Source organism: Scomber scombrus, chromosome 24 (genome assembly GCF_963691925.1).
Source record: "Scomber scombrus chromosome 24, fScoSco1.1, whole genome shotgun sequence".
NCBI lineage: Eukaryota > Metazoa > Chordata > Actinopteri > Scombriformes > Scombridae > Scomber > Scomber scombrus.
The window spans coordinates 6,809,348-6,834,134 of record NC_084993.1 but is presented as its reverse complement, the minus strand read 5'-3'; the positions used below and the strand labels follow the sequence as shown (position 1 = coordinate 6,834,134).

Below are 24,787 nucleotides of genomic sequence, written 5' to 3'. Positions count from 1 at the left end.
GGGGGAAAGAAATAAAACGGCAACGAGGAGCCCCTGCTGCGAAGGCTCCTGCTTTGAGTTTAAGCCTCCATTGTTGCCCCCTCTCTGTTTGCAGTTGCTATAGAAATGGATCCAGCTGAGATGAGAGGGGCTTAGTGTGGCTCTGTGACTTTTGCATTCACTAAATGACAGGGTCAATTATGGGGCTATTTTCTGACGACCCACTAACATCCCCCCCCCCGCTCCCTCTTATTTAAGAGAACTGAGGCATGCAGAGCGAACATGAACAGAGGAGGAAAGGGCAGTGGTGAGAAATGTCAGTGCTTTGCCCCGTGGCAGTTAATTTATTCACTTTAGCACGGATGACTCTGGACAGATTTGGGAAATGTCTTAAATGGGCGTGATTTGGACAGAGAGGGATCGTGTGTGGCAGGAGTGCTGCAGTTTCAGTATGGGATGAGGCCCAGGGCTCGGCAGCACATAGTCGGTGGGGTAATGGAGGGTATATTACACCTATCTGCCAAGATGACTCATAGGCAGCACAGGGGGCCAAAGCCACAGTAGTGCTTTGGATAAACTGTGGCTTTAGGTGGCTCATCCTGAAAGTGTATCGCTTTATTTCAAAACAACATCACATCCTCCCTTAGGCTGTTTTTTATATGTGAATCAGGGTTTTGCACAGACCTGCACATTGTGTTACATGATCCAGATACAAAGAAAAAACTGTGCTGCCGTCTCGTGTGCAAATAATAAGGCCAAAAAAATCGAAATAAATCAACATGCAATAATCATGAAGGACTTGAAAGGAGGGGTTTGATGAGTTGTAGCGGAATTTGCTACAACCCAACAAAAATGTAGTACTGCTTGTAAAATTGAACCATACAGATTTTTTTAAAATAAGAAAGCATGACTCAGCTAACTAAGCAGCACAACAGCCACTGAATATTAAGAAACCAACCTACAGAGCCAGAAAACTGCGACTGTTTTCTTCTCTTTTCCCATTTTGAGGTTACCTTGGGATGAATTATGTCTTGTGTGTTTGGTACAATATGTTACGCCAAGCCAGCTCTTCATTTCTAGTGTTGTAGTGGCACAAATTCTGACCTTCAGAAGATAAACCGAAATAAAGATGGACACTTCTTTAATATTTATAGCTAATTAGACTCTCACTCAGACTGACATTGGGTGGAGCTGTGCTGGGAATTACATCACTAATCTCCACAGACAAATAAGAATGATAAAGGTGAAGCTGTAAGTTGTCCGGAGTTAAATCACCTGGGTGTCATGGGTGTGTAAGGGCTTTAAATGGACGAGTAACATCTAGGAATTTATTATCTTTCTGGGCTTTAGTCTGAAACCATATTTGGGCAGGATTAATTTTACAGGGGGAGTTAGGTAATAAAATACTTCTCCTCTGGTGTAATAAAAGTCGAAAGCATTTTCGCTACTGGCACATTACAGGAGCTGATTCTGCAGAGTAAATATGCTGCCAGAAAACTATGTGACCCTCATCAGCTATAGGGTTAATATTACTGTTAATTAGTGTTATTTAATGTTAATCACCAACACTTTTACAATAAGACAGAGAATTGAGGTCAGCCCATACAAAATGTCTTGACCAGTGAGTTTGCCAAAAACAAAACAAAACTGTAGGTAGATGTTGCTGTAATTGTAACTAAAGGTCAGGTGGGTGTGATTAAAATAGCTGACCATTGCAGGTAATCACCCAAAAAAACCCTCAAGATATTCATAGGCTACTACATAATAAGATCTTGATCCCTAATAATAGCATGCCAACAAAATGCTTCAGAATGCACAAACTTCAGTAATGGCTCATCATGAAAAAAATCACATCTGTTTATTTGTAAAGCAGACACAGTCCACCTAACTGATTTGCTGATTTGCAGTATCCTTCAGACTGCAGCACTCAATAGTACGCTGTCATAAAGTCAATGATCTTATCACAGCTTAGACATCTGATTTGTAAATAGCCCAAACTGTGAGTCATCGGACAGTTTTTTGAATAGGTTGCTGGGCAACTAGGCTGCAGCCAGGCCTAAAGGGACAGGATGATGCGAGGAAGTGAAGCAAGACCTACATGTAATAATCTTTTCTTAAATATTTCTTTATTTAATTAAATACGGAGCTTGCATCAATTAAGGGAACCTAAATGTTTAAAGGTGGCATATCATGCTTTTTTGTAATTGTCTGTTACTTTTATACTGTTATGATGTCAGATGTCTTTGTTAAACATGGTTAAAGCTCCTTAACTTGAGGTGAATGTATGTAAAATGCTCCCTGCAAGTCAAACCACAAATCCAGGAGTACTGAACAGAAAGCAGATGTGTACAGTGACAAGGAGATACATGTCAAAATACTGCTCTGATATACACATGCACACGTACTCACACAACTCTCCGTTAAACTCCTGAACTATGTGATGCCACAGTCAGTAACATGGCTGTCCCTTCATGTGGGTTTATTACTTTAAAGTGTCAACTAGCTGCTAACCCTTCCTGTTATCACTGGATCACACAGTTAAAAGCTGCACAAGACAGTGACAGCAACAACGCACATCTGTCTGACTTCTGAAACTTTGAAGGACTTCATTACCCATCACACTTCCTGAATGCGTAAGCGCCTGGAGGGTGGAGGTGGCAAAGAGGCCGAGCTGACTCAGGCTTTCTCTCCGATGTGCTCACTCACGGCTATTAAAGTGGCAGCTTAGAATTTTTCGACTTGAGTTTCAATTCATTACTTCCTGTGTGTTGATAGGATTTGCCACAGACCGTACCCAACTTCAACATGCCATTTTAAATACAGGGCAAATCTGCAGTGTTTCAATGACAGGCATACTTTAGGATTTAGGCTGATAGGTGTAATGTATCTTTAACACTTAACATGATATGCAATGCAGCAGACGACAGTGCAGGCCCCCAGCAGGATGTGGTCCAAAACCACGAGGCAATGTCTCACCTTCTCTCCACTTCTACTGTGCATGGGGATAGGATGACCTCTAATTTTAGTGCTGCATTGGTCGGCCATTGGAAAGTTTGGATTACAGGCAAAAAAAAGGGGGGGGGGGGGGAAGGTACAGTAGCAGTCATTAGTTGGTGAGATTTTGAGGAATATCATAATATTCCTGCTGAATTTGTGACTTGACATCTTATGTCTCAGGGATAATTTTCTCACCTTAGACTCTGATGTGTCTGTGCAGGCATGTTATTGATGTTTCAATTGCATATTGTTACTTTCACTTATACCATTTGGGAATTTGTGTACTACAGTATTTCTGTAGGGCATGCATTATCAAATGCATTAAAAGCATGATTATTTGTAGATGTGAACTGCTCTTTAATTATATTTTTTGTACACCCTTTTACATCAGTGTACCAAAAAATCAGAGCAAAGGATTTAAAGCTGCTATAATCAATATTCTTTTATTAGCATTGCATCAAATGACTATAGTGAACTGGCTGTTTCCCTTTTTAGTGTCTTTCAGCTCATTGTTATTTTTGGCCTGAAACTTTACTCTATCACAGCCGTCTCGCTCAATGTTATTTCCAAACACAGTAGGTAGCAGTAAATCCACTGCCTAAAGAAACACAGACAGACAAAGTGAGCGATTAGCAGGTGAATACAGCAGAGCAGTTAGCAGCTTAAGAGCCACATATTTCCCTCAGGATATGAAAACAGAGCTAAATGAAGAATGATTATTAGATTATAATGTTACACAGTATCTGCTGGGTGTAAATTAGCAGGTTTTATCATATCAAGGTGAAAAATATGTAATTTACAGGTTGTTCCACTGCCCTTCAAGTGGCCAAATAATCAGGTGTTGCATGTGTAAAGTTTTTTCTAAACAGATTGTATTCTTGAGTTCATGAATTACACACTTTAATCATTACATCCAATTCATTCATTCTAGGAAAGCAACACTCCAAACACAGTTTATCTCTCAGTCACAGGCAGTACAGTATGTGCGTGTGTGTGTGTGTACTCTGTGGGCAAAGTGACAGCATGTAGACCAGCTGATGGATGCTGTGACCCTGTAATCCTCTGCTGTCAATCCTGTCCCTGCACAGATGGATGGACAGGCGGGGAATGCACCGGTCAATGAATGAGTGCACGCTGACTTTTCTTTTTTGTGTTACTGTTGTTGTTGTCCCTCTATGTCTTTATTTTTTTTCCCTTTCCACTCTGTCTCCCACTCATTTTTCTCTACGTGTTTTTCTGAACTGCTGAGTTAACTTTTGCAGCATAAAATTGATCAGTCGTTCAGTTTGGAGATCACAGCTTATGTCACTGTGTTTTTTTGTTTTGTTTTTCACATTTATTTACTAAAAAGCTGAACAGACATTCAAAACACAGACATATGACATGACTTCACCGTCATATAGCATAAATGCAATTACTGCAGACAACATGACAACCTGCTGACCAGCTGACGGATGCTTTGACTCTCTCAGGACTTGGATGAGACATGAGAGACGTACAAACATTTTAATCCCAACCAAACAAAGCGCCAAGTGATTTCACTACATAGCTATAGAGGTGGTTCTCTGGGGAAAGTTGCACAATTGCATTACAACCTATTGCTTTCTCTCATTTGTGAGACTAAAAAATATATTTTAAAAACATAATAGAACAATCGAGTGGCTAATCTGCTCAGGTTTCATCTTGTTTACTCACAGTTTGGAGGTATTTGACTGTGTAAGCTGTTTGTTGGCCACTAATACACTGATCCATTTAACACACAGTAAACAAGAGTATGGCGGATTGAAAGTGCAAAACCTACCAGTGTTTTAGAAAATACACTCCCAAAAATAAAAAAGAAATAAGAGAAAGACAATGAACAAAACAAGAAACTGGTGTTACCCAGCATGGCTTTAATTATGTGACTTGCAAAATATTTAATGGTCTTTCAGCGCCTGCAATTGATGCTGTTTTAACAAAAGAACAAACCATCAAACCTTACCCAAAAAGTTTAACATGCACACCAGCAGCCAAAAGTAACAGCTGCTTGTGGACCTATGGTGTGATTTGTGTTCTGATGTCACTGATTAAGGACTAAAACTGAGCTGCATCATTCAGTCTAAAACTTCCTAAGGGCCACTCCTTAAAATAAAAAAAACTGCTGCCCTCTGCTGGTTGGCAACAGCTCAAGCCCACAAAAAAAAGCCCTTGTTAACTCTGAGTTAACACCTGTGCACACTGAAGCAAGGACATTCCACAAACTGAATGAATGAGAAAAAGACTACAGCATGAAAATAAATACAAAAGTTCAAATGCTTTGAATCTTTTTGTTTAGGCATTAACAAAGGAAATCTAAGCTTTATGCCTCATTCATTTTTGCAGATGGAAAGTATTCAAAACATTACAAAATACCTGCTCTGAAATAAAGAAAAAAGTTAATTGCAATGAAATATTCTATAATAATACTTCTATAATGTTTTTATGCTATAATAAAAATAATCAGAAAATTAGTCTCAAACCTAAACTGTAAACTCACTAAATTGAACCTAAAATTGTAACAAAAATAGAAAATAAAATCCTGATGTGCCATATCTTTGCTCATATGATTATTAGATATGCTCTGTATGAGTTGAAGCAGACTGAATAACTCTTCTTTTCTTGGCTACAACAACCAGCACTGTACTATGCTTTTCCAATTATAAACACTAGATTAATCTGCTCAATATTCTTGCAAAACAGCACCTGGAAGATCCAGGATGTGCTACTTAAAGGTGCAGTGTGTAGAATTTAGTGGCATCTAGAGGAACAGACTTGGCAAAAAATGGAATATAACATTTGTTATTTGTTTACATTTGTATGTTTTAATAAGTGTATAATCACCTGAAAATAATTGTGTTTTTGTTACCTTAGAATGAGCCTTTTGTATCTACATTGGGAGCAGGTCTTCTTCTATGAATCCTGCTATGTTGCACAGCCATGTTTCTACAGCAGCCCAAAATTGACAAATCTGTATATTTGCATGTCTCACAAGTTTCATGACCACTTTAGGTTCTCCTACATATTTGGAAGAGGACAATGAGGTAAGGGGTATTCAGTTGGTTGCAATCTGCACCCTCACCACTAGATGCCACTAAGTCCTACACACTGCACCTTTAAGAAGAGCGTCATTCACAGTATGGCCTATGAAGCCGTACTTAAACTGTTTGCAGTGAAAAACTCCATATAAGGAAGAGGCCATTCCATCTGGGATGTGATGAGTTGTGTTGTTAGTTATATAAATTCAAACATTCATTGGGTTTGTATACTTTTTCTGTTTATGTCTAGCGATGCATGTGTTTATTTGTCTGTACATGTTTGGGATGAAGCAGAGAGGATCACAGTGTCAGGATGTTGGGGCTTGTAGGTGATTTGTCTTCTTCCCTGGTGGCCTGTGTGGTGACAGGCCATTTCAGATATTCACACCTTCCTACCATCGGATCTGTCTGGAGCTGCTCAGTCATGCTGGGCGCACAGGACACTTTAAAGTGATCGGGGAAGGGGAAGCAGGGACAGAGGCTCAGATTTTAAAATCGGGTAGGAGATCTGGATGTTTTTGAAATGTTGCTAATGAGAGACAGTTCTGAAAGATCCATCTATAAAGAAAAATGGGATGAGAGGATCAGATCTGTTCAAATTTAAATGTGAAACATGAATTAAAACACTCTCTATCACGACTGAACACCAAACTAGTGCTCTGCTCTAACAATTCAACTTCACAGGGAACAAACTGAGCAGCTCTGGCAGCGTTAGCACAGAGGTGGTGTGAACAGAATGCAAATTTGTTTTATGTTTTGCTTCATTTTATCTGTTTCTCTCTTCCTGTAAGCAGTGTAGGAGGTACAATTTATTTTCTGCAGTGGTATCTGTACTTTTTTTACTATCTACAACTCACACATTTAGGTAAATAATTGAATATTTCTAGAGAAACATTAGAGTATAGTATAACATAACCTAAAATATGTAGCATACAGATTTCTGAATACATATACTTGATGTTACTCCAGGGAATATTAAAATGGTATACGTAAGAGAAGAATTTTATGGTAGAAACTTCTCTACATCTTTAAACAGATGTTGCAGTGAAAAATGATTTATATTCAAGCTAAAGCATGTACATTCTTTTTCTTATATATATATATATATATATATATATATATATATATATATATATATATATATTTTTTTTTTCCTTATTGAAATGTGCTTTTTATGAGGATGCAGGTGGTTTGCTCCTCAGCCTCATGCAAGCACTAACTCGACTTCCAGAGTTTGCATATTGTGACTTTGAGCTGAAAATGTAGGAATTTATTGAGGATAATGTTACAATCTGCATGAATGGATTTTTGGCCACTTGGGAGAAACAACACTGTCCTCTGGACGGCGCTATAGGTGCATTAGTGCCCACACTGCCAGATTAAGGAACAGTTACTACCTCAGAGCAATACATTTCCTGAAACAATCTGCCAAAACTCCACAGACTCACAGACTATAAGGCTGCTGCCTTACCTGCATTGCAATGTAATATATAATGTTTGCATATCATATATTGCATTGCCGCTAATGATAAGGCCTCACACAAAACTGTTTACTGACCACACTGCTACTTTATTGTCAAAACTCAGCAAGCATACATAGACCTGCGCTTAGTCTCACATCCAGAGACACCTAAGACTGTGACCCATGCACACACATGATATGAACAATGCCCTACTTCTTTTTCCAAACCTATTTATCCTTTTTTACCTTTTTATATTCATATTTTACTCATCCTATGTATCTTGGTGCTGCACACTGAGTCTTACATGTACAAAGACAGTTGATATGAAGTTGATATGGCAAACATGTTACCACACAGCTGCCTATCTACACATGTAATAGAGTAACATTTGCATTCATTTGAATCGTGCTTTACTCGATAAGTCGTTTATTAACTTTTCTGTTCAGCTCCTTTTGGACAAGGAAAATATCAGGTGCCTGATTCACCAAATTTGCAACATGCATGTTACAACTTGCAACATGACACAATTTTCTTTTGCTTTACCTTTGACACATGTGCTGTAACCACTCAAAAGAGACACCATACTTGTGACATGCATGTGAGAGGACTGTACGATGGGAATTTATCTGCAAATGGCGAGTGACAATCACTTGTGAAACCAGACTCTGGCACCAAGCAGTGCTCACAAATCACTGTTGATGCAAAATGCTCCTCTATGTTCACCAGCTAGTCACTAAATGTGTCTGCTGTTCAGTGTGCAGCAGGTAGTGAACAGTTCATTAGAGCTTTTCCCTCTGAACACAGCTAACTGTTGCTGTTGGAAATGAAGTAGATGAGAGCTTTAAGAGAGAACCAAAACAGTAAAGTTGGAGGCTGCAGAGCCAAAACAATTAGCTGAAAGATGCTAAAACTCTCACTGAAGCTAAAGCAGAGAACAACTGCAGTTTGGTAAGAATCATCAGGCCGTTCTTGCAGCTACTTTTACCTACACATAAATATTTTGTTATTTTTAATATAAAATACAAATGGATGCATCTTTAAAGTATCCTACCCAGCCTCGCAATGTCATGCCACTGTCTGAAATACACCAGCCAGCCTGCCTGAACTGGGTGACCCTTCACTTTTGGTTTGTTCAGTGTGACACCTGGTGGGGTGATATTACCTTCCAACAGCTCCTGGCCAACTCAAAAACCATCAGCCCTTAGGCTTCTCCTATCATAATCACCTGCTCCAAAACAGACAAGGTTACAGTCCGATGACACCGAGCACGGAGCTCCTCCCAAGAGATGAAAGTCGATACGGGATATTAAATATATTGGGCGTGTTTAGAACATGTATTGAGGCCGACATTAGGTACGGGGGGCTAAACATAGAAGGTACAGTCGTGTTTTGTGAGGGTAAAGAGCAACAGCAAGAGAATGAGGTTCGCTTCATGTGCGTCATGTTCTGCTGCATTGATGTTTGAATCAAAACAGCCTGACTGGCCCCATTAAAAAGTAATTTGGTCTCAGTTCTGGATGAAAGGTTGCTGAACTTCTGTACTGGAGTCTGTTTTTGTTTTCACCAGCTTGACCTTGTTAAATGTGAAGTATTTGTATGTCAAAAAACAACAATAACAACCCCCCCAACAAAATACCCAATATATAGTGAAGATCGACACAATTAAATATATTACACACGCCTTCGTCCGTGCACACGCTCACACTGTTACACGCAACATTTGAAGCCAGCCATGAGATCATGAGAAAGACATTCTCATGGCAACACTGTTGCTAAAAGCAGACAAACAACCAGACAGCATGTGTGTGTCTGTGTGTGTGCATTTATACATTCAGTGCAGCAAGTAAGACTAAGTGCATGTAAGCTTGGCCAGATTTCATGCTTTAACATCAGACTTGGCCCTCCTCCCAGACGGAAAACGCCTTCACATGTAAACCTGGCGGAGGAAGCCTGAGTCTCCAGCCATGCTCTGTCTTTCCTTCTATTTTCCCAAAGGACAAATCACCTCCATTGTCCTTACATTCAACAAACTTTATGTGATTCTACCTGTATGAGCTAAGAGATTGTTAACAGATTCATTGGTTTGTTTTGGCTCAGAGTGTTTCTCACAGTGTGCAGCGTTTCTTTTGGTTTATAAAAGAGCTGCTTTCTCTCAGGTCAAGTCAATTTTATTTATATAAAACCAAGACAAAAAAACCCAAAACCTTTTACACAAAAAGGGATGAACCACAGGAGGAAGCAACAGAGGAGAGATGCCAAAATATACAAAGTGGATAAAAGTAGCAGCAGCAGAATTACAACATGCAGAAGACAGTTAATCAAGTGCAAAACATTACTTTGTTAATTGTTATTAATTTAGTTGGAGACCTTTAATGACATAAGAGTTTTGAAGATTCACACTTCAATGGCGGCATGGCGCCCCCTGGTGTAAAAGAGACTATCTTCGTCTGCACAATGTGTAGCAATGCCTTTTGTGTAGAAGTGAATGTGAAAGACTCATTAGAAGCTGACTAAATAACAGATTAACCTCATGATATGCAAAGCACAGCATGATAGGACAACTGCTTGCATGGAGTGATAAATTCAGCTTTGAGATTTAGGCTATTATCACTGCATCATTTCCAGCTGGAAGACTGCCCCTACCAAGGTGATAAGCTTATTTTCAATGTAATCGGATTTTGAAATGCACAGCGTTCCTGAATGTGATCTCTGTTTCTGAGTCGTGCCTGCGAGTGAAATGTGCTGACACTGTTTCAGTTTCTGGCCAGTCCAAAGATTTCCCGGGATTGCATCATCTTTGAATAGAAGATGTAGAAAATGTGCAGCAGTGTGTCTTCTTTTTTTTTTTCACCCAGACCGGCTTTTTAACAGCTATAAGCCCTTCAGCAGCGAGTCACTGTCATATCCTAAAGCTTTAAATAACACTGTGCCTCCGTCTGAGCTAAAACATCTCTATTAGTCTGCTTGATCGTCCTCAGCCTGTTTTTTTGGAGGAATTACGGCCTTGTGCGCCCTGAGCTGTGGGCGACTTCAGTGCAGAAGAATTCCCAAACCACTTCTCTTGTTGCTTTGCAGTCCAGCAACATTAATGCTTGCAGGAAACATTCCGGACAGTTTTATGGCACCTCATGCAACCTCGAGGCCAAAATGCTGATCCTGATCGCTACCTGTTGCTGTGGCAACCGCTTCACTGTTTGTAAACATTTCACTCTCCTTTTTTTTGGCTCTGTGATGGAAACTCCTCAGGCACAGGACGTTGCTCTCTGACAGTGGTTCTTTGGGTGCTGTTCGCGCTGCTGATGCATTTAACACTAGTTAATAACACTTTAATTGAAGCAATACAAGTAGAAACACTAGAACTATATTTATATTTTACAATGGAAACACTGTTCTCAGGAGACCCCACACCTTTTTCCAAAGTGTTCGCCTAAAACTGTCCCAGCGCTCTCCTGAGGCACAGATTTATTACCAATTAATTGTATTACTACTCACATACAGTATACTGTCTGTATATCATTATAACATCTAGGCATTGGAAGCAGTGGACTCTTGCAGCGCAGAAAATAGAAAATGTATTACATGAACTATCTCTTATGTCCTTATCAAGCTTATTTCAAGATGTTTTCGCTCTGCTCTGCCAAATAAATTTGAACCTCCCATTGAGTGAAAAGGAGAAGTAGTGATTTTTGGATCTCATGGTTTTCTGACCTCCACTGGCTCTGAATCTGTAAGTTGGTAGTTTAACCGTCGCTGAAACTGAATTTCACTTTGCCTTTATTCCTTTCTTTGCTCTGCTCTCTCGGTTCATGCCCTCGCATACATGCATACACATAATTATGATGGTAAATAAAACGCTGTGACATTATTCAGCAGGAATGTGTAACGAATAAGAGATGAATAATTGATTTCATGAATAACTAATTTAATATACAAGCATGTGTGGTGAAGGAACAGTTTAAAGCAAAGAATTGGACAGATATTTGACAAAAAGTAAGCAGTAAAATGTTAACAAATAAAGAGAGAAATATTTCTCCAAAACACCAAACACATGTGATTACACAGTCCAGCATATGGATGCAGCCTCACATAGATCCCACCTGACTGGTACTCTTTACGGTGTGAAAAATGAGCAACATCTGATCTGATTTTACATGGGTCAGACTTCACTATAGTCTAGTGATAGTTTAACTTCAAGTCAGTTCAAGCTTTGCCATACCTTCCTCTCAATGAAAACCAGCTTCCACTCTGCATGATACATTTTTTCATGGGTCACAAACTGATTTTGTGGGCCATAGCTTCATATTTACTGTACAAACATAAGAGGGGTTTCGATCTTCCCGTCTAACTTCCAGCAAAGTGTATGACATTTTCAAATTTTAAGCATAATATACCAAAAAACATGGAAATCCTGCAATACTATGAGCAGGCTAGGATGGTTACTGTAAAGTCAGCTAGTAAAAGTAGCTAATATGTAATAGCAGAAGTTAAGTGACTATTGACAAATCAACATTCAGACTGATATAGTTCACTCACTGCAAGCTACCACACTGTTTCTGCTGAAAACCCATTATGTCAAAAATGTGAACTTTTCAAGAACTGAGAAAAAAACGATGTTTTTTTTTTTAGCAAAACTGAGATTAGATTCAATCTACAGGGATTATGTAAAGGCTGAGAAATGCCACAGAACCTATTGAAACCACCTGAAAGCATTTAATACTGGTATGTGGATTTAAACACCAAGGTCCCTACTTAAACTTAGTGTAAGTGGTGATTTAGTGTACACTTTGTGTTTAGTAAGCTGCAGACTAGCAGCAGATCATCTGTCTCTCGCCAAAGGTTATACTGTTGCTCCTCCATCTTCCCCTCCCCTGTCTTCCCCTTCTCTGCTCTCTTTTGATCTGCATTTCTCTTCCCCCTCAATCATATGGACAGCACCATGATGTCAGGCGGCAGGAATTTACTCTGTAATTTGTGTGCGCCTGTGCAGTGATGGGTGTGTACATGCATGCATATGTTCTGTGCGTGTCTGTGCGTTTCTGCTTGCATGCCAACCGTCCCACACATGCTACTGTGAGTTTTCCTGTATGTGTGTTTTCATGCATTCTAAATGAAGGTGTATTTTTTGTATTTTTTTTTGTAGCACACCTGCTTCCTCACCTTTCACCCTCTTGACTTTAACGGCCCTCCCTCATCTTCACTTCCAGCTCACATGAAAAGTGAAGTCATCGCTGAAAAGTGTTTAGCTTTCTGAGACAGTAAGTGCTCATTTTAAAACACGCTGAGAGTGTGCTTTAAGGTATACTGACAAAGTTTGGATAACATCTGGGTTAAGTCTTTTATGTGTGTGTGTTTGGAAGGGATGTGGTGCAGATTGAGAGTCCCAGTAGTCACAGAAAAGATCCAAAATCATAAAGCCCTAAATTATAAGCTTAATTGCTTTTTGAAGTATTCAGATGTGTGATAATACTACTTGATGACCATTATACCTGGACTATATAAGGATTTAATAGTAAGTGAATTGCTGGCTGGCTGGATGGCTCGGTGAGTTCATTGCATACAATCTGTTTGAATGAATGAGCCATTTGACCTGGTAGCTAGTTGGAGAAACCTTGGTGGTCCCGGCTAGACAAGTCCAAACTGCCAACTCTTTCCAGTAACAGCTTTACTTTTGGCTCCGGACATTGTCCTCACTGCTTAATGAGGGTGCAAGGTAATGGAAGGGCCTCAGGAAAGAAAGAGGAAAAAAAAAAGACTTATGAATGAATAAGCATACTGTTTTTATGAATATTAGTCCATTTTTGGACATGTTAGTGGCATGACTCTAGGATGGATATATTGGTCTGTTGATCAGTCTGCCACTTTGGTCGAAACTGAAATATCTCATCTATTAAAGGATGGATTTCCATGAAATTTGATACAGATATTCATGCTGTCTTTGCAGCCACCCTGAATTTAAACTAGCAACATCAGCATTTCGGTATTTTCATTTATCTAGTAAAATATCTCAACATCTTCTTGATGGATTGGCAAAAAATAACTGTACAGACATTCATGGTTTCCCAGACGATGAATTCTAATGACTTTGGTGATCTCCTGTCTTTTCCTCTAGCACCATCATGAGGTTTTTGGGGTTTTGAATATCACAACAACTATATAATGGATTGCCATGAAATATGAGGCACATATTCACTCATTTAGCTCTATCATCAGGTCAACAATTTCTAATTCGGCCGATACTTTGGTTTATGACTAAATATCTAAAAATCTAACAGCATTCCCATCAGCCTCAGCTTTATTTTGTGCAACTCGCAAATGTGAGCATGCTAACAGGCTTAACTCAGATGGTGAATCATCATCAGCATCAGCATTTGAGCATTATAATTGTGAGATGATGTCATTTCGCTCAAAGCAATGCTGTATCTAACTGCCTGGCTGTAATCCTTAAAATAAACAAGTTCTGATTTGCCTATGTGCGTGCCTGGGTGTCTATTCTCTATAATCCCTCTAGAAAAGCTACAAATGTCATATATCCACATATACATGTACGCAGAGTTGAAATGAAAAGCCACAAAAACAAAAATAAAAACTGGGTACATAAACCAAAAAATACATTCATTAATTCTTCTTCTTGCATGTAATCACGTTTCATGCTTGAATGATTCTTTTCAATTAGTTGCCATTATTGCCAAAATGAAGTTAAGCAGCCAAGTCCCTTGCATAAGTTCTGAGCACCTGTTAATCATAACATCACCTTCTGGCACTAATCCCCCGCTCACGAAATGAAAAATGACTGGAGTTTATACAAGCTGCTCTGACAAAAACGCCTGACACTGGCTGGCTGGGATTAGTAAGAGGACAAAGCACGGTTAAGTCATCTCTGGGCAGTTTTACACACGTACACACCCGTTCATTCATGCTGTTATTGTCAATGAGTACTTCAACAGATGGAAATCATGATGTATTAGTGTTGTGTTTGAGCCACAGGTACAAACATGATAAGTGTAGGTTGAGTCTCCGGTAATATTGCGACTTCGTGAGTATTGCTGACATGTTTGGATCATGTTTCCAACTAAAAACTTTTTTTTTTCAAGTCAATTCAAATATTTATTCATTTATTAGTCACAAGGGACTCATGCATGACCAAGCAAACCAAGGGATTCACCAACAGTGAAATAAATCAGATTTGATCTACTAAAGATGTCTTATAGAACTGACAGGGTTATCCAAGGTCTCATGCAACAGATGGTGGCCAATTAACTTTTGGCAGTTTCGCCTTTACACCTTCTCTGAGCTGACAAACCTGACAGCACAACACGGTCATGGAGAAAATATGTGTGTACAAGCGTACACGAGCATTTTAAGAGGCAGTGTTTTTGTCTCCACCTGTGACGGAAGGCCCAAAGGAAATTTCCAAACAGCGCCTGTCTCTCGCCAAAGGTTATACTGTTGCTCCTCCATCTTCCCCTCCTCTGTCTTCCCTGTCTACCAACCACCGAGCCAACAACACTGTGCTTTCTAAAGTCTTTTTATACCCTGTGTTTATTTAAATTTGAGCTTTGCTGCTATAAAACTAATAGCTGTTGATGAGATTTTAAAGATTAATACTCAATAATAGGGGAAAATTGGGTTAACTAACATTATAAATCCACTAAAAGCCAAGTTTGCTGAAAATGTACACTGTCAAGTCTAACAGAAGTTTTTAGCTGACATCATTCACATCTTGAAAACAGCAAATCCTTTACAAATGGGATCATAGTATTTGGATGATGAAATAAAGGTGTTTTCAGCTGTGTACAGCAACAACAGATGAACAAATTACTTTTCACAACAGTCCACAAGCACAAATCAGCACAGTTGGACAGTTTATTTGGACTTCTTCTCACCAGTTCAGTGTTTCCAACTGTTACCGCTTTCCTCCAAGTTTCCAATAACAGTTCAGAAAAATCAGGGAACCATCAGTCACCAGAGATATAACGCTGATCTCAAAACTCATTTATTTGACTCCCACCACGACAGTAAGGGACTGATTTGGAGATGTCAGATCCAATACTAAGCTATTTTCCCATCCCCTCAGTGAACCTTTTTATGAACTATGTGATATATTTCTGATCCATCTTGGAGATTTTGCAGATACGTGATACTTGCACATGTAGGAATCCCAGCGGGGTGGCGTTACATGTCTGTGACCCTTGGATTTGTTGCACAATCGCAGCTCAAATCTGGACTCTCCGACTCTTTAATGCATGTGTGGGTCAGTGTGACTGTGTTTCTTCTGTTTGTTGCATCATGAGTTTGCATCAATGTGCTCCAGTTGTGCTAGAGAGACTAATAGCAGGGTTTAATCAGAGCCGTGTATCTAGTGCAGTTATTCATTAGAAATGTTACATAATGTTCTGGTGATGCCAAAGAGTTAGGTTACAAATTGCAAACACACAGAAACACAACAAGCTGTACTCTACCCTTGTACATGAAAGTAATGAATGTTTAGTACTTAAATCTGCACAGACACACTTTGACCAGTTCTGTCTATCGCCTGTAGCCCAGATCTCTGAGTAAGTAGATGTGGAGTCTGTCTTAGACTGCAGGGAATTACCTCAGCTCTGAATCATGTGGCGCCTTGCCTAGAGTGTGCACAATGCAATCACCCAGCCATCTTTCTTACTCATAAACTGTCAGAGGGCCTCACACAGAGGCCGGACACACACAGCAGGAGTCTTGAACATTGTTACTAAGCTCCAATTAGGCCGCAGGCAAATTCAGCTGGAGTGGTGAGATTCTCAATTTCGTCTCAGTGGCAACCCTGAACGGATGAAAGTATTCTCTTTTACCATTTTCACTTTATTTTCATTGCTTGATTGGACAGATAATAAATAGAAAAAGTTGTTACAGTATGCACGTAGCTACAGACCACCAACTTTAGTTGTTCGCCAATCACAAAGTGTACTAGATAAACTTAGATTGGCAGCAACCTGGTGATAAACTAATTAACTACATTACCTGACACTTGTAAAGTACATTGTTTTGATGGAGGTTTGCTCCTCTTTTACATTTTTTAGAAATTAGTTAATTAATTGCTTTCTAAGCATTTAAAAGCTCTCTGGGGGCTATATGGATGTACTCCCAGAACATCATCATTTCACAGCTACAACAAGCCTCAAATTAAAAAAAAACTACATCATTTATTATCAGGCTTGCACTGCTAAAAATTACATTTCTATTTTCTGTTACCTGCCAGATACAGATGATTGTTGTGAAATACCGTCTTCAGTTGGAACGATGACTATTGAGCTCAGTAAGTTGGAAACTTTGTAATGTGTGCCAAGCAGGATAGATGATGATGTAATGCCTCTAGGCAGATTATTCCCTCTCACATCAAACACTCAGAGATCTGTCTCAGCATGTTTCAGTTATGGTTTGTCCTTTGGATATATTTACTTTAACTGAACATAATGCTGAAAAAGTAATAAACCACTTGGCAAAGAAGCTTATAGTTCCTCACAGAATTCATCTATTTATCATAGTTCAATTTATCAAAGTCAGTGAGTCAGTCACTGAATGGCCCATTCATAAACCAGATGTCACAAAGATACACTGTATACTCTGACCAGACTTTGGTAGGTAGCCATGATGATTTTTATTCATAGCTCACTAAGTCATCTACACTGAAGTTACCCGTTTTTCCAATCGCACTCCAGTCATAAACACATCAGACCACCTATCATCATCTGTAAAACAAAGTTGGTACATAAGACCACAGCGCTCCGAAAATTTCACGTTGTGGGAAAATTCATCAGCCGTGAATGACGGTCGGCAGCTTTGGGTAATTTGGTGCGACAGGACTAAAGGTCTCAGATCCAAAAAGGTTCTGGCACTGTCAGAGAATGTGTGGCATAATCGTGCTTTGTGGCCGGCGGTATGACGTGGTGATGATGACTCTATTCCGCTCAGTGACTATAATAACATGGCAGGCAACGACAACATGCAACTGGACTTAGGACACAGGTCTAGTTTATGGCCTACTTACAGTATGATGACAGAACAAGTTATATGTGCACACTCGGACATGTCATAAACAAAAAATATGTGTGCGCAGTTGCCAGGGATGTTCAAGGAAAGGTCCAGACTGTATTTCTTAATCTTCTAGTCGTGTGCTTCCATTTTTTGTGCTCACTGTATTGTTTGGTGTATTTTTCCTGTTTTCTTGGTTTTGCTGATTTCTAAGGTTTATTCAAAGGCAGTTTGGAGACTGTAGGGCATACAGGGTGAAGTAGAAATAGATGAGTCAGATTGAGTGAGTTGGCATCCATGCCCACTGACAATTACATCCTGTAGCCAGAAATGAAAATGAAATGATTTCATCAGTCCCAAAGTAACTCCTGGAATGCACTGAAGTCATTGCCTGATTATACAGTCTATGTCATCTGAGAGTGTTCTTTCAAGTCACTGTAAATCAAGGTCATGGATACAAATTTGGCACATTATGTTTCATGTTTTGCCCCTGTCTCAACTTAATGCAAAGACAAATCATGCAAAAGCTACAAAGACATACAGGAAACATATCTACATGCAGGATATAAAAACACCTTTATCCTTTTCCATTTATCTATCCAACAGGTAAAGGAACATGCGATCCCGCAGCAACAGTCTGGAGGATGTAACTAAGGCCAAGCTGGCGCAGCAGCAGGAAGGCACACGCAAGCGAACTGCGGAGCGGGAAGAGCCCGCGGGAAGGGCAGAGCGCCGTAGTCGACACCGGGAGCCACCGGATGACACTGGCACCATCCAGCGGAACAACAACACGGACAAGAACAAGAACAGCACCTGTGGCAGTGATAGTGGTAGCACCAGTGGTGCTGCAAAGGGCGGCCGGAAGGAGAAAGGCAGGGACCTTTCCCGAGATGACCTCGTCTTTCTACTGAGCCTGCTGGAGGGAGAGTTACAGGTGATCTTAAATGATGTGAACTGCAGAGATGACTAAGCCAACCCTGAGAACATTTAGCCATTACAGCACCAGACAGGTCTGCAGACTTGGCACTGACACCAATAACTCAGTAACAGTGGTCACTCAAGATGGACTAAAGCCTGTGTTAATGGACAGCTAACAGCTGAGGGTACTTCCTGTCAGTCCAGCACTGGATCCAGGAATCCCCTGGCACTATTGTACAATAGAAACAAGGCACTGTCTGCCTCAATGCTGCTGATGTCAAAGGAGCTAAACACAAAGAAAACAATTATATTCAATCTCTCTGGACTCTCTGACATTTTGGCAAATCTGAAATCAACTCAAGAACATCAGCATTATAAGAAATGTTTTTTTATAGATAATGTTAAACTACAAAAGAGTTATGTAAACTCTCCATTTTAAAACTGACAATTTACAGTTCACATGTCAGTTTCTTGATCATTTATAAGTAGTTTCTTGGCCTAAACAAGTGAACAGTCCAAAGATGTCAGTTGAAAGGTCAGTGTTCTTTTACTGATATTAAAGGATAGACTCCTCTTTTGTTCAGAGCAACATATAGTGTTTTGCTGTCCATGTATTAACTGCATATTGGACATCAGTTGTATGTAAATAACAAAGTACTACACAAAGTCCTACATCAAAAAGTTCAATGTAACTAAATCAACTTTCTTCCCCTCTGCAGGCCAGAGATGAGGTGATCACAGTGCTTAAGGCAGAGAAAATCGACTTGGCACTGATAGAGGCCAAGTATGGTTTTGTGACACCACAGAAGGTCATGCAGGCTCTGCAGAGAGACGCCATCCAGGATAAAGATGACATGTTGCAGGAAGACATCTATGAGAGGCCCATGATAGAGGTAACACTAACTCTCAATCATGACTAAAGACAAAATAGTTTCTACTAAATCCATGTCTGGTGAAAGCACAACTCGTCTCCAAACATCTACACATGGTTTCAAATACATTCAGTAACTGAGCCTGGCTAACATGGAGCCTTCCAGACATGACAGATGGTTTCTATGTACTCCCCCCCCCAACCACCTCCCTAACTCTAGCTGGACAAGTTGGTAGAGAAGCAGAGGGAGACGCACCGGCGGATGCTGGAGCAGCTGCTGATGGTGGAGCAGTCGCACAAACAGGCCCTGTACAAGTTAGAGGACGAGAAGAGGAACCACGGAGAGTTCATGAAGAAGAGCGACGAGTTCACCAACCTGCTGGAGCAGGAGCGCGAGAGGTCAGTTTGTGAATTAACGTAAGCAACCGGGTAGACGCGGAGAAAAGCTGCCAGTGTTCCAGCAAACAAGTTAAATACAATCACATCTTTAGCCCTGCTGGGTCTAAATCTATTTATGGTGGTTTCCTTGGAGAGATTTATGAATTGACATATGATCCAAAAGCAATTACAGAGAATCTCAGTTTAAGGGGAGGACATCAGTGTCACACTGTCTAAATTCTAATAACTGATTTAAATGCTAATTTTGAATACCCTTCAACAACATAAAAATGCAAATTGCCATGTCCTTGTTTCCTCTTGCTTAGAGGAGAGTCAATGAATTTGGAAATAATGGTGATTTATCCAAACAGTCATCTTCTTGTTTGAATATATATATATATATATATATATATATATATATATATATATATATATATATTTTTTTTTTTTTTAGGTCAATTAACACAAAAGGTGCACAAAATCAATGCACATGTACACATTTTACATGTAATTTATACGCAAGGGTGGGGATTGGACATACTATACAACACTTAATTAACAAAACAACAACCACAATGATGCGCTGAGGATCTACACAGCAGGACAGAAAAAGCACTTAACAGCAGCATGTGAAGTGACACCAGCATCAACACACTTTAAAGTACATGCATGAATTCAGCCGCTGAGTATCAAGCTGAAGACAAAATACGGCTGATACAGCTCTCTTATTTTAGCAATATCTGTCATCGCTTATTGCCTCACTGTCCCTACGGTGCGATGGCCTTTACGAGTCAATGTCAGCGTGTTCTTCAGAGTTAGAGGGCCTCTTGAATCATTTCAGCAGACACAGTTGAAGCAGGGTGAAAGGCAGAGGAGGAGTTGAATTTTTGTTGGTTCCCATGGCCTTTGTTGTGGAGGACAAAGAAACAGTGATACTTTTTTTAGTTTGAGAGATTTTGTGTGCCTTGCTAAAGAGCAGTTTGTCAGCCCACTAAAAGGGGCTAAACCCAACTCTAGCTGCTCAGCACTGCCAGAAGTTTAAATGTCTTAATAATCCTTATGTAATGTTACCATTAAATCAAAGTGTTCTTCAGGATTACAGAGAAAAATCCACCCTAAAGAATTCAGTTATTGTTTTTCCCATGACCTGGAGCAGGCCCTCTATTTTTATTATCACCTTTTATTGAGCTACTCTGCACAAACCTGGAGCAAACTGAGAGGTTTCCCTGGAGATGATCCAGTGACGGGGAGTGGGAGAGAAAAACTTTGTTGACAGACATTTTTCTTAAATACACAAATAAGCTTTACATTTACTGCTCTGCTTTATGGTAGCGCTGTGCATATTTGTGAACCAGAGTAAAAAACCATCCTGGAGCTAGTCTGCATTACAGTGTCAATGAAGCAGAGGCGGCAGGTCAGACACTCGAGGATCACAATGTTTATGCTGCGGTTTCACATTGTGCTAAAATGTGGTTATTATTTAAACTGTCCAAGATCATAGAAAGACATTATAAATACTTACATTTGGAGTTACACTTGCACTCTCTTGAATACTCTATCCTGCATACTCACTTAAGATCACAAACAGATTTACAGCCATGCTAGCCGCATTCCTTGAGGGATAGCAACGTTGGGAGGTCCACCAGTTTGGTCCATATCTTGACAGCTACTGGCTGGATTTTCATGAAGTTTTGTAAAGACATTCACGCTCCCGAGAGGATAAATCCTACTCACTTTTGTTATCACGTGTCTTTTCCTCTAGTGCCACCACTAGGTCAAAGTTATCAGTTATCCAGTAAAATATTTCAACATGTACCGGATGGATTGGCATGAAATTTTGTACAGCTATTCAAGGTTCCCAAACAGTGAAGCGTAATGACGTTGGCGATACTCTAACTTTTCCTCTAGTGTTAACACAAGGCTCACATTTATGGTTTTGAGTGAAATATCCCAACAACTATTGAGTGAACTGCCATGAAATTTAGGGCAAACATTCATGTCCAACACAGGATGAATTGTAATACCTTTGGTGATCCCGACTTCACAAAGGTTATGACTAAAGTGCAAAACTATTAACATTTGAAGATGCAAGCATGCTGGTTTTAGTTTTTAGCTCAGAGCACAGTTTAACAGAGCTGCTATTTGTCTTGTACTATAACTGAAAACCTGGGAGCACTTACACTATCTATATCAGGTGCTACAGTAAATGTATAAAAACAGTAAAAGCCCTGATAACAACCTAAAGCATGCTTTGTCTCTTCATGCAGAACATTGTACACACTTGTAATTTCATCTGTGTGATGTTAGGAGGTATTATACTGTAAGTGTACAGTTTGATTGTGAGATATTACAGCTATTTTAGATCACTGTGCAGGCATGTTGCAGAAATCCATAACTCGTCCAATTCCGAAAATCCATAAAATGCTGTAATGTGAGATAAGTCTGGGAGGAATTATTTGGAAGTGCTGTTTAGCATCACAAGCCAAGACAGACACTGCTGGAGGTGAAGGTGGAAACCTGTCTGACTTATTTCTTCTGTTAATGTAACCCACAGAGCACTTACTGCGCAGTGGTCTGTTTACTGCTTCCTGAGCAATATCACATATCAGACACACACAGCAGACAGACTCACGTCTATAAAACACACGCACACACACACATGCACCCTCAGCAATTAATTTCACAAAGGAAACACAGCTGGACGCCAGCCCATGACCTATTTGGGACAATCACATCATTGCTCTTTAGACGTAGCAGAGTGTTTGAGTTGGACCAGAGGACGGTGTGACGACGGTCTGTGCTTTGTCACCAAGCATGTCAGGAAAGGACAGGCTGCCATGAAAAATAGGCCTCTGTCCAGGGTCGCGCTAATTACCGTGTGAGAAAAGGCGAAAGATTTATATGACTGAAAGGAGAACAAAAAAAAAAAAGAAGAAAAAACTAACCTAATGGCTCTGAAAGGCATCAATCACATTGTGTTCAACAAGATGCCAGATTACCATGGAAATAGTTGATGAGAGTGCTTTTTTTGGTCTTGGGTTCACCAAAAGAGTTGCGCGAGTGAGTGCATGGACATGGGAGCAAGTGAAAAAGTGTGTGTAAGGGGGGTTTGACATCTGCCAATGTCATCTATCTTCAGTGGTTAGACGGCCTTGTTTGTGTAGCTGTAGAGGGGAGCTCTCTGGGCCTTAAAGGTATTTAGTTAAGACCAAAGAAAATATATTTTAATTATTGAATTGTACTCCTAATAAATATATTTTAAAATCATTTTTATTCACTGAAATAATACCCATCATTTTTAGATCATCATTATGAACAGGAAATGGACCAATCACAATTCTTCTTATGGTGGTATCTGGGTGAATCAGCAAATCCCCCCCCTGCAGGGATCTTCAGTAGCTGTAACGAATGCCTGTGTAATTGAACTTAATGTGGACATGAATTTGATTTTGACAGTTGTCTTAGCCAATCATATGTTGTTGAGTTATGGGCGGGACAATATCTCGACATCTTCTGGGCATTTGCGAATGGTAGTCAGTGAGTGAGCGAAGGAAAAAAGAGACAACGAACAGTAACTCCCAGTTTCATTTCTCTGCTAAATGAGAAACATACATTTACTTGTTGCCTTATTCTGGACAATATTTGACAAGAACACTGCAGTATATTAGGTTCAAGATGTTTCTGAAAATATTTACTAATTCCAAACTTTCCATGATGACTTCACTGGTAATTGATTGCTTTGTGGGCACAAGTTTCTCGTTGTTAACTGGTCTCATTGTGAACACTGTCAGTCTGTGGGCATTTGCATAGTTAAAACTGTAACTCAGATTTAAGGGTTGATTTGTGTTCAATTTCGTGTCTTAATTGTTGCTGTTTGAATATATATATGAGTATTGCAGTATTCAGGCTAAATTTGCAACCAAGACACATTTCAGTGAGAAATAAACACATTTGATTTGTCCTTCTTATCATTTGATTATCAGTTTTTTATGCAAGATGTAAGAAGTACACTGCAAAACTACAATTCACATTTCTTGTTTTATTGCCATGGACATGAAATGACAATAAATGGCTTAATTACAGCCTGTGAAGAATTGCTGAGCATAGCTTACAAAGAGCTTGTGCCTTTTTCCCCATTTCACCTCAGGAGGTGTTAGCTGGTCAGTTTGAGACATCTGATATCTACATTTAACTTGTTTGCCTGGCTGCCTTAACTTCTGGCAAAGAGATACTACATTTATATTGAAATTCAAGTATGTATACGCTCAAACAAACACTAGATATCTAGATATTTTACTTGTATTCCAGCTTAACAAATACATGGAATACGTCAAGAAGTGATTTACTGGTTTCATTTATTTTCACAAAATAATGTCGGCCTTTACATGCCACATATAAATTTATTGACGTCTTGATAGCCAGCTTTGTGTAATGTTGCGGAATCACCATTGTGTGTTGTGAAGCCAGTTATGGCAAAGAAACCTTTAATATGCTGACTTCCATGAGACAGAGCTCTGGCTTTTATTTTTATAGCTATGTTTGATTTATTATTGCCACATTTGGTCCTATTGGATACCCAGGGTCCAGAGCCACGGTTCACCACTGCGCAGCCAAGTACTCTGTTGGAGTCATAGATAAGAGTGTCAGAGACGTGTAAAGTTATTAGGTAAACGTGTGTGCTCGGGGGTGTCCATTTACTTCATACCCTCCCAGAGTCCTTGTCTAATCCTCACATGAGACATTATATTTTTCACTTCCATCACTCGGATAATTATGAGTTATACTATACTGTAGTGCTGTAGGAGTTTGCACTTGAGTGAGTGTGCATGTGGGGGTTCAGCTGTGTTAGTTTTAGGTTCATAAATGAGGCGCCAATCAGGATTCAACGCTGAGAGTGAACAGTAGGTGTTACACATACTCAATCACAGAAAGGTTAGTATGCTTGCACAATTTGCTGGATAATTAGGTTAATTAAAGCCTATTTTGAGTGTTTTAGCATTAATTTCTATTGGTTATGATAGCTCTCTGGTGTACTATACCTACTGTAGTTGTGCACATTCAGTTTTCTGTGCAGGGATGTATGAATTCCAACATTTTGGATACCCTCTTTCAGTGTTACC

The 24,787-nt window shown here is 39.7% G+C and overlaps 1 protein-coding gene across 1 annotated transcript in view; it reads left to right on the top strand.

The window, feature by feature from the left end:
- filip1l (filamin A interacting protein 1-like) overlaps positions 1-24,787 on the top strand; it is a 72,373-nt gene that overhangs the window by 7,301 nt on the left and 40,285 nt on the right. Inside the window, exons 2-4 of the mRNA XM_062414648.1 lie at positions 18,107-18,434; positions 19,138-19,311; positions 19,510-19,688. Coding sequence (XP_062270632.1) covers positions 18,117-18,434; positions 19,138-19,311; positions 19,510-19,688 — 671 coding nt within the window. The 5' untranslated portion in view covers positions 18,107-18,116. The remainder of the gene's footprint in view (positions 1-18,106; positions 18,435-19,137; positions 19,312-19,509; positions 19,689-24,787) is intronic.